This window comes from Rhipicephalus microplus, chromosome 1 (genome assembly GCF_043290135.1).
Source record: "Rhipicephalus microplus isolate Deutch F79 chromosome 1, USDA_Rmic, whole genome shotgun sequence".
In the NCBI taxonomy this organism is placed as follows: domain Eukaryota; kingdom Metazoa; phylum Arthropoda; class Arachnida; order Ixodida; family Ixodidae; genus Rhipicephalus; species Rhipicephalus microplus.
The window spans coordinates 228,596,716-228,607,887 of NC_134700.1; the positions used below are offsets into that span (position 1 = coordinate 228,596,716).

The 11,172-nt window shown below is 43.7% G+C and overlaps 2 protein-coding genes across 2 annotated transcripts in view; one reads left to right on the plus strand and one right to left on the minus strand.

Annotated features, from left to right (window-relative positions):
* Positions 1 to 3,598: 3,598 nt before the first annotated feature.
* LOC119159563 (lysosomal acid glucosylceramidase) overlaps positions 3,599 to 11,172 on the minus strand; it is a 19,155-nt gene continuing 11,581 nt past the window's right edge. Inside the window, exons 6-10 of the mRNA XM_037412365.2 lie at positions 10,686 to 10,929; positions 8,777 to 9,001; positions 6,823 to 6,986; positions 6,091 to 6,213; positions 3,599 to 3,929 (exon numbers count right to left, since the gene is read on the minus strand). Of these exons, the coding sequence (XP_037268262.2) occupies positions 3,827 to 3,929; positions 6,091 to 6,213; positions 6,823 to 6,986; positions 8,777 to 9,001; positions 10,686 to 10,929 (859 nt within the window). The 3' untranslated portion in view covers positions 3,599 to 3,826. The remainder of the gene's footprint in view (positions 3,930 to 6,090; positions 6,214 to 6,822; positions 6,987 to 8,776; positions 9,002 to 10,685; positions 10,930 to 11,172) is intronic.
* Positions 3,884 to 11,172, plus strand: part of LOC119159562 (uncharacterized) — a 51,413-nt gene continuing 44,124 nt past the window's right edge. The window contains exon 1 of the mRNA XM_075891519.1: positions 3,884 to 3,952. Within this exon, the coding sequence (XP_075747634.1) occupies positions 3,935 to 3,952 (18 nt within the window). The 5' untranslated portion in view covers positions 3,884 to 3,934. The remainder of the gene's footprint in view (positions 3,953 to 11,172) is intronic.

Consider the following 11,172-nt stretch of genomic DNA (forward strand, 5'->3'; position numbering starts at 1 on the left):
AGATAGCGAACTGTCAGAAAAAGTTGCACCATCTCCTGCAAAAGGAAAGCATGTGTAGGTGCGAAGCAACTGGCGCTAATGCTTACACTGGCAGTGACGTTGACCCTCATCGCGGCCTTGCTCAGGCGAGAAACTTGGGAGGCGCAAAGCACGCAGTCACAAATCGGTGTTTCCTACTGGAACATGCCAATCGCTGCAGATAGAGACCTGTCAGAAAAAATTACACAATCTCTTGCTAAAGAAAACCACGAGTAGGTGCGAAGCAGCTGGCGCTAACGCTTACACGAGCAGCGACGTTGACGCTGACGCTCTTCGTGGCCTTGCGCAGGAGAGAAACCTGGGGAGGCGCAAAGCACAGTCACGAACCAGTGTTTCCTACTGGAACATGCCTATCGCTGCTAATGGGCAGTCAGAAACGGAAGACACCGCTTGGACACAGAGACCCGTAGTCCGCTTTTAGTTAACGCTCACATTGCGATTTTGTATTGTGCAACAGGGCACAGGAGAAATCTCTCACTAGCACTACCTTGGAGGTCAAGATCCAGTGGGGGCCAGTGAGCTGTTGTGCAGTGCGAGCAGTCAGTTCTTTCAATCAAAAAACGCGCTAGTAGACGCTGCCTGCGTCGGCGTTGTGAGGCGAGAGAAGAGGAGGGTAAGAGAGGAGAGAGAGAGTGGGAGAGGACACGTATATGCAATGGGGTGTAGACATCTCGAGGAGGAATGCTCACAGTAGAGGGGGAGTGAGCGTTGGTTGGCAAACGCACCCTGCGTCGGCGTTGCGAGGCGATAGAGGGGGGAATGTAGGAGAAGATAGGGGGGAGGGGACGCGCAATGGGTGTGCTAACGCCGCTGGAGCCATTGGGAAGGACGCCAGCAGGAGAGAGAAGAGAACAAGTGCAAGAATGTTGTAAAAGAGAGATGTGAAGAGAGTATATTTGCGTTTGTTGGAGAGAGAGGAGGAGAGTTCTACGTATGTGTAGTGGGAGTGCGGACACCGACGACGCCGCGGGACATAGGCCCGAGAAAGATTTGCTTCTCATGTAAAAGTAAATTTACTACGTTCAAAAGGGAAAAAAAATGCCCCCACCTCCCCGAAAAGAATCGTGAAAAAAATGCGAATGCATTGGGTGGCGTTCATAATGGCGTTCACACGTGAGAACCCAGCGTTAGGAGAATAATGTTTTCTTTTTTTAATCAAAGCATTTTTAGCGAACTTCAGCGACTTTGCGCGTATCTATCTATCTATCTATCTATCTATCTATCTATCTATCTATCTATCTATCTATCTATCTATCTATCTATCTATCTATCTATCTATCTATCTATCTATCTATCTATCTAGCCGCCTACGACTTTTAGCTCTCCTGGCCGTTTAGATAATGGTATCGATACCAAAAGTGGGATGGCATAGCATGACTGCATGAAGAACATATTTGACAAGTCGTAACATGAAAATCATCACATGGATGTCATGAATGTCATGATTTATATTTCATAGTCCTGCAGCTCTTGCAGTGGTTTCGTTCATATGGCATGTCCCAAAAATTGGTATGGTATGACATGATTGCATGGCGAACACAAGTGACAGACCCTAACATGAAAATCACGACATGCGTGTCTTGTAACAAGACTACATGCAACGCTCATTATGCGCTCGCGGCCGTTTCGCTAGCTTTACATATGCCAAATTTGGTATTACGTGACGTCAATGGATGACGAAGGTATGTGACAGTTGAAAACGTGATAATCATGCGATGCGTGCCATGTGAGAACATGACTACATGCCACAGTCAAGGCGCAAACACATTTCGACGTGACATGGTGCGCGTGATCACCGGCGTTCATTTCGTCGGGTCACGCCGGCGTTGCCACGCAGGCGCACGCTGCGCTGCGTTGCTTTGACGCATGCGCATTTCCGCGCGTCCAGCGTCCCTCCGTCACGAAAAGAGGGAGACGCAGTGTTGTGTGGGTAACGCATCGGAGCGAAATGCAGCATGTCGCAGTTGACGTCGGGCCGCGCCGATGAACATTGGTCGCACCAGTCGCACCTGGCGCCAGGCTATAGAGTGCGCGTGTTTTGCTAACGTAGCGTCGCTGTGCCCCGCGTGCGCGCGCGTCAACGCTACACTGGAGTATATTGGGCCCTTCATGGTGCGCTCGCGGCCATTTTGCTAGCTCCACATATACCAAATTTTGTGTTACGTGACAACAATTGGTGACGAAAGTATATGACTGGTGCAAACATGATAATCCTTACACGCGTGTCAGAGCAGGACAACATACCACGGTCATAGAGTGCTCGCGGTCGTTTCGCTATCTCCACATATACTAAATTTGATATCACGTTACGTGAATAGATGACGAAGGTATACGACACATCTAAACATAATAATCATGAAACGGAAGTCATGTACGGCATTATTTACCTCCACCTCGTAACGTTGCGCTGATTTTAAAGTGACATATCAACATTTCTCATTCGTGCTTCGCATATCATCGATTGCCCCCGTACGTGGAATCTGCCAATTTTTTTCCAATAAAAACAACTCTTCTTTTATCATGTTGTTCTTATAGTGAGAGAAATGTAACCAAAAGTTGATTTCGATATAGAGAGAGTGAAAGAGGAAAAACAGGTTTATTTTATGCATTTTTGTCATAAAGGTCTACTAAACAAATAAATTAGTAGCCACCTCTTATATAGTCATCAACAAGTCATCTTCTTCCCCCTTTCATTTTATTTTCTTGGTTCCCTGGCTTGTTCTTTCATATTTAGCAGGGTATTTTTATACTTGGAATATCACTCTTGTTTCCTGTGCGTTTTGTCTCTCTGTTGGCCAAATACTGACGTTAGTGGTGAACCTCACAACTATATCGCAGTGTTGCGCTCTGGTGTTATGCAAAACGGCCTCAAGAAAATTTACTTGGGTCATGCAGACCTATTTTTTATTTAAAACTCTTTCAAATGTAGCGATTATCGGCCTTTTCATTCCAAGGAACACGGTACGTTGCGTTTTGTACGTGTCCCACTGTTCCTGCGCACTTTGTGCAGACACAAAAGCGTACTTATTGTCGCTGTCGCCGTGAATCACATTGCGTTCTTTCGGTGATGCGGAATGAGGACTAAGCTTACCTGTTGAAGTGTTCACACTGATGTTCCTGGTTTTGTTTCTGTTAGTAGCCAATACACACCTACCTCCAATTCACGGCACTTTCTAAACAGTTTTCTTGATAGGTAAACACGAGAATATCTTTTGCCACCGAAACAAAATCAATCAATCAAACTCAAAATACCCAGAAACATGTCTCTACGCTCGTTCTACACACGCAAGGCAAGTGGACTCCGTAAATGACAGAAGTGTTAAAAAAACTGCACCATACTTTTTCAAAAGCTGCTGAGCTCAGAGCAGCTATCAATTCTGATTTCCAAAAAAAAAATCACTTGAGGCAAAATCCTCTGCTTTGGCATTGTCTTAGGAAAGTGGGCTTGGCTGATCGTCACTTGATCTCGAAAAACTGGTCTTTTTCGCTCAGTCAAAATGCACCAAAACTCGCGCGACAATGAATATTGTTAAGAGAGGCCTCAACACTGCAAACAAGCTAAAAATAGAAAATTTCAATTTTTTATTTATTTTACCCACCGTGTGGCATTCCGCCGCTAAGCCATCGTAACATTGAGCTTACTGTTGCTTAGCGTATAGAAGTGCGGCAATATGGTGAGTTGCGTCAGTTAGATATAAATGATATTGCACTTTCAAGTGCGCAAAGCAGCTTTAATTTAACGTTGACGGGTCGATGTTTACTTGCGGCCGTTGTCGTGTGATGCCTTCTACCACCATACGAATGTGTTGATGGAACGGGGCGTGATTGTCTTCTTGTAGGTTGTACCACTGGAAGCGTCCTTCAGCTGTATGTCGCGCTCACTGCCGGTGCTGGAATGGAAAAGTCAAGTGAGGTAAGCTGGCTCTGTGTGGAAGAATGGGGCGGTGTACCCTATTGGGCACTGTACCAAAAGCACAAAACACAATCATAGTTGTTGATAATCGCTGAGGTTTCGAATGACCCAACCACTATATGTCTACGAGGCATGATGTCGTCATTAACTCGTGATCATTTTCAATCACCCGTGCTTTTTTAACGTGCACCTAAATCTAAGCACACGGGTATTTGTAGTTGCATTTCACCAACATCGGAACGAATCTGTCAAGAACAGAAACCAGACTCGTCTCCTAGAGCTCTGTAGTGCGTAACCTCGCGTGCTCAGCCCCCATGGCCATGTGAGCTTGTGAGCCACCACAGCTTGTGAGCTTATACATCTGGTGGCAACATGCAGCTAAAAACAACGGTGCACTGGCATGTTTTTAAACTATGGCTAGAGTTAGCTGGGGTATCCTGTATAATAATGATAAGAAAGAGGATTAGGCAGATTTGCACTAGTGCAGCCAAGCCTGAAGAATGGGCGGAGCAGGGCAGCCTTGTTTGCTGTTCTCCAGCTTCTGCTTCTTTCCTTCTCTGTTTCTTTCTTTCTCTCCTTTTCTGTTTTTTTTTCTGTCTTTATTCCCCTGTTTAGTGCTGTTTATTCCTTCTGACAATTTGTTTCTTTTTCCTCTTGCTCTATTTTGCATCCTATGTCCCCTTTCTATTTTTCTGTTTTGTGTTTCTTTCCTTTTTTTACAGATAGTTTTCCTGTGTTAGCCAAGCGTCACTGGTACCTCTTTGCTAATGCCGATAAGTGATTGTTGTCAAGGTGCTATTAGAACAAGTTGAAGAAAACTTTTCCTTGGTGAGAGCACGCGCTAAACATGACACACACGGAGCGTTACGCCAAGCGACGACGAAAGCATACGACAGCCTAGACCCCTAAAGTGTTCCGCTCTTAAAACAGCGCCAACAGGATGGCGATGTCGTGTTGACTGAACTGTTCCACGGTATACTTTTCATTCGGGTTAACTAGCCATAACCAATTTTATGAAGCTCAACACAGCACATGTCAGACCGAGTCCTCCTCTTTTAGACGTGGATAGTTGTCGTCGCTATATTGTATGAGTTTCACTGACCACCAAGAATCTGCAAAATCTTTCCAATAATGTAGATGCAAACCATACATCATGCAGATTATTATTCACATAACAAGGCTTCATACATTCTGTAGCGTCAAAAAAAATGGCAACATATCCACGAGGTGAGTGATGGAGAGTGGGGCGAAGCATCCGTCCGTCCATTCGTTCTTCCGTCCGTCCGTGCGTCCGTCTGTGTGACCGTCTGTGCGCCCATCCGGCTGTCAGTGCGTGCGTCTCTTCGTGCGTCCGCACGTCAATCCATGCGCCCGTCCCTGCGTTCGTCCATGCATACGCCTCTGCGTCTGTCCATGCGTCCATCCGTCCGTGCAACCATCCATGCGTTCGTCCATGCATCTGTCTGTGTGTCCGTTCGTGCATCTAGCCAACACTCCAAGTACCACCATCTCGCATCTTTTCATCATATATTCTGCATACAGAAGCACTGCCATCCAGCCGACATTCCAAGGAATAAACGAGAGATGGCACACGCACACTTTCTTACGGCTTGCGCTTCGTGTCTACTTCCCATCTTTAACCACTTCGAGCTCATAGTATATACTAGTTCACTGTATTCATTGCACTGCGGCCCAATGCTCGCTAAGCCTTTCTAAAACCAAGGGTGTACGCTTAGCCAGTATAACCTAGCAACCCTTTCTTGTCAGATAGTGCTCAATGTTCATGCCAATGGCTGCTAATTGGGAATTAGAGACAGGAGAAATCGGCTTGTAGTTAACGCGCACGCTGCGAATTTTTGATTGTTCAGCAACTCGCAGGAGCAATCTCCCACCAGCACCCTCTTGCAGGTCAAAGCGTAAGACATGTTACGCACTACTACGAGGGACGAACGGGTGCCGCTTTAAAAAGCTTCGCCCCTGCAAAGCTTCAGTGTATGCAACTTGGTGAAAGAACGCATCTAAGCGCATACAACCAATTCGAGACGGCAACATGGCGGGTGTGCGCGAGTAAAATTGACGAATTATGTTTGGCGAGAGGACTGTTGAATACTATTAATAAAACTTAACTCTAAACTTACGGGTTGAGCACAATCGTGACCGTCGCTCCTTGGGGAGTCTTGAATGCCCCGAATTCCAGGCCGTTTTCGTCTCCGGTGTTCCGCCTAGATGCCACTCGCACGCTTCCCCGTGGCAGGAACTTCCTAAAGGTGCCAAACGGAAGAATATTTCAGGATTTGAAATCTGCAGATGAAGTTGACCACGACAGTTTGTTTGTTTTTCTAGTGCATTGAAACCTTCATATTTTGGATGTTTTCAGAATTTTTTGTAACGATTAAGATTTCAATATTCTTTTAAAGAAGAACAGGACAGAGAGCGAAATGACATTTATAGGAACTAATGATGTTAATTCTCTAGATCGACTGCTGGTGAATATATATATAATATATACATATATATATATATATATGTATATATTATATACTATAGAATATATATGCATATAGTATATATATATATATATATATATATATATATATATATATATATATATATATATATATATATATATATATATATCACCACATTACCTCAGCAATAGTCGAATAGCAGTACTTCTTGTAGTATGTAGTGATTGTATACTAATATGTTAATTATTTTCGCACTTCGTCAGCTGCACAAGTAGATCGCCAGAAAGGCCACAACAGTGCACGCTATGGTTCGTGCGTGTCAGGGAGAGGACAAGACGCATGACAAGAGATTGGCACAATTTGCGGCGTCACACGCTATTTCGAGGCCTTGACAACACTCACGTGAAATGCGCCAGTGCGTAGTACATGGGCTGCTTGTAGAACTCGCGTACATCAGCGTCCACGATGATGGGCGAATCGACAAAATTTTTCACCCAATTGGGCCCGCCCTCTTTGTCCAATGCGAGGTTCCAATCAACCCAGCCGGTCACCCAGTGTTGCAGATCCTGGGGTAGAAGTAGGTGACTTGAGGCAGCGTTGGTCGTTGTGACTTTTTAAGATGATTCAATTTGGTGGCTGACATAATTAGTTTGGTTTGTCCACCAGCATTGGTTGCGTCTAAGAAACATGATTTATATGTGGGGTTCAACGTCCCAAAACCACCATATGATTATGAGAGACGCCGTAATGGAGGGCTCCGGAAAAACCTGGGTTTTTTTTTAACGTGCTCCCAACTCGCGTCTAAGAAGCAATCTCCCCGAAACACTCCCCTTCCTAACTGTCTGGTAGTGTAATAATGACCAGTTACCCGCGGTTTCAAGAAACCCCGTGGCATATATTGTAGATGTTTGGGGTGGTACTAATTGTTGTAACGCGAAGTTATTTACCATTCCTATAACTGCAGTGTTTTTTATTGATCCAGTGTACACGACCTATTTCAGGAGATATTGCTTTGACGTGCGGAGGCTTTGTCCTGAGGTGTTACTATACCTTACTATATATAAAAAATACACATTTGGAACAATTAGGCACGCTAAGCTTCTTGAACAATGATAGAAAAAAATTCCTGAGCCTAATACCCGTGCCACACGGGCAGAGAAAATGGCATTTACCCCCAAATGCCTTCAGCTTTATTGCCATTCACGCGATGCCACACGGGCGAACGAAATGGCATTCGTCCGAATGCCATTCGCCACCAAATGCCTTCGCCAGAACTCAGTTGACTGAGAAATGCCTACTCTCGATGACAGAACTCGCGAAGTGCGATTTACCTTAAGGTAAATAAAAGAAATCATATTCAGCTAAAAATAAAATTTCCCGTCTTTTATTTGCACTAAACTCTTAAAAGTGCTTTGAACGTTATACGAAGATCAGGTTGAAATGGTTTGAAATTAATTGAAGTTTAATGTCCTGAAGCTGGCGCATAATAACTCATTTCTGCTGCAGAATTATTCACTCTTGAGCACGATGCTTTGCACGGAAACACACAAGTGCTGCCGTGAAAAAATGAACTCTGTGAACATCTTCTGAGAGATGCGACAGGTGCGATGCGACAGGCGCCATTTTCTATTTATGCTGTGGATCTGACTAGTGTCGGCTTAGGTTGCTACGGTCGGCTGCAACGTCATAAAATAAAGCAAGAAACTAAAACACAGGGCAGCGTAATATGCTTATTTCTACATTTAATGATTATCTGATGTGTATGAAGCTTGTAAACGCTTGTTTATTTTTTTATTGCTATTCACCCAATGCTCACTTGGAAGGTGCTGCGATCGACATCATCAAGTCAAATGTCATTCGCTTTGGACGTGTAGCAGCGCCGCCGAAAAAAATGTCATTCGGGAACTGAAGGCCTTCGCCACCGAATGTCATTTTCTATGCCCGTGTGGCACGAGTATTACACGGTTAATGGAAGTGCAAGATAAGACGCCGGTAGTTGACATGTTGAATACAAAAACCGAACATTATGTATAATCTGCGCACATATGTAATGAGTATTGGTTGAATACCAATTACTTGTTAATAATTTCTCACATTGTCAATATTTGGTGTTTAATTGTTTGTTAGTGGATCAGCAGAATCATAAATTCCTGCTGAATAACTCAGTGAAGTCTACTTCGGAGCCATAGGCAGTATTATTTGCACTTTTTTTGTTCTTTAAAAAACGAACCTAACATACCGTATACGCTTTAACCTGCTTTACTGTTAAGCTTTGTTGTGTATTCTAGACAACTTCATTTCAGTGACAATCAACCAGATTTTTTGCAGAATCCCATGAGACCTCTAGAATGCGTACCTCAAGAATGTCGTGCGAATAGTTTTCCGCGCGGTCCCAGCTGCCAAGCTGCACCTTCTCCTTGATCCATGGTTTGTCGCCCATGCAGGCTTCAGTGGCGAGAATGAACTTGTCTGGAAACGCGTCGTGCGTTTCGTCCAACCTGGCGGCGTCCGTAACAGAGTCCAAGTACCAGTGTACGGCAACGCCGGCGATGTACTTTGCTGCATCCTTATCTTTCAGTACCTACGGTAATCAGTGTGTGACATTTTGCCGCTACGGTAAAGACGACGCACACAAGAAAAACACGAACACGGTGGCACATCCAAGTCATTTTATGGCGTGCTTTGCTCTGCCCATGTAGGAAGCAATACCAGCTAGACCAAGAAGTTTTCCTCCAAGCACATTACGGTAACCACCATACACGATAGGCGATTTGTAAGCTTTTAAAGCATGGGGATCCGACTTTATTGCCTACACTGGTTATTTTTAAGCATCAACATCCATTTTTACAACTATCAAAACAAATTAAACGGATATGTAGTGCAATTTTAGACGCCTACAATCATTGAAATCTTGTATTCGACACAGTTCATCTGTTCAAACAGTGAAATACTGAGGTTAAGATAGTAAAGAACTGGCTCGCCAGAACTGCGGTACAGCTCCTGCCAACAATGTAAATTTGCATAGTCCTTCTTCTGGAAAGCAATCGCAAAAGAAAAAAAAATTCTTTATTAAAGGTAATGCAGAGAGAAATGAAAAATAGTTAGAAAGGTAATGTTCAGTGCAAAACATCAAACATTTCCGATACAGCAGCTTCTTAAAGCTTTTTGTGAAAATGATCGTTCGTCTAAGAAATTGTAATTACTTGCTAATGCACCATGAACATTTTCTAACGATCATTGAAATATTGTCAATATTTTCATACTTGTCACATCTGCCGTCGTACGGAAACAACACTGAGCCTGTGAAATTTCAAAGAAAATGAATGCATGACACCTCGACTTCTGTCTGCCTGGATAATCCCAGTTCCAACGCACTGTTCGTTGTTCGCTGGTAAAGTATCTAAAATATTTTCCTTGATACATTTAACTGAATGTTATCAAGATATCAAAAGTGAAAAAAAAAGCATCTTGAGGAATAAAGTTTAAGGAAGGAGATAATGACAGGAGAAATCTTTGACATTTGTCGTTTTCGGTAGATGCTCTGGCCTTTGTTTTACCATGGTAAAAAAGTATTAAAGGACCATGGTTTTACTAATATAGAAGTCAACCGACCTGTATATACTCGGTCAATCAGAAACTTTAATTTCAGCTCTGCCAGTTCCAGAGCACCGTTGCACTTCCTTAACGCGATAAAAAGGAGCATGCAAGTTTACATAGGGTTAGTTGCTTCTTCAAGACATGGTTGTATGGTTTCTGGACTCTCATGATCATATCCTCGTGATATAGCGTACTCGTCTTAAACTTACATTTACAAGAACTCTTCAAACCTACAAGTGGTTCAAAAGTTCCGAGGCCATTATTGTTCCCAGGCTACTATTTCATGTGTTTCTATGGACGCGTGGCCAGGGAACTTTTGACCAGGACTGTACATGTCGTATGTGGAATCATATGAGTGGGTGTATTGGCTTCCGTGTAGGTATTATATTCTACCGCTAATGCTACGCTTTCGAGGTCAGGGACAAAGTATAAGCCCCATAGAATAACAAACCAATCTGGAATTGCGATTTTGTCACACAAGCAGAAATTTTAAATTACAATTCTTATAGTTGTCGCACGAAGACTCTTGAACTTCCCGCTTCCTCTCACTTTGTGTAGCTTTTGGCTCCTGGTGGTACTAACAGTAGTGGTATGATAGCATAATAAATGCACAGTTTAACGACCGAAGGGGAATAAAGCAGCGAAAAAAAAGACGTTCGACCACTCACCAAGTTGGCCCATATTGGAAGAAACACCCGCATGTCGTCCAAAATCATTAGTGCGATCTCGTCCGGCCCATAGCCGGCTTTTTCCAAGGCTGGTCCTAGGTCAAACTTGATGAAGTCTCGCTGTAAAGCGGGCGTAAATCCCAAGCTCTGGAAAGGGTAGGTGGGGACGAAGCCGGCCGTGGGTTCGTTCTCGGCCGTAAGGCCCCAAAATTTGATCCCATTGCGTTCGTATTCTTGAAAGAACCTGAAATAGAAGATTCGAACTATTCGTACTAAATTAAATTGGCCCAAGCAATGCGCGAACTGCAACACGTAAAACTGTGGTCTGGTTTGAATAATGCGGTTTGGTAGAATGATCGATCAAATAACAGTAAGGAAGCGACAATTTCTCCCCAATAAGGATATCAGTATCATAGAACACTTATCTGACAACAAAACTCTAACTGCTGTCAAATAATATTATATTTCAAATAATTGGCTGATCCCA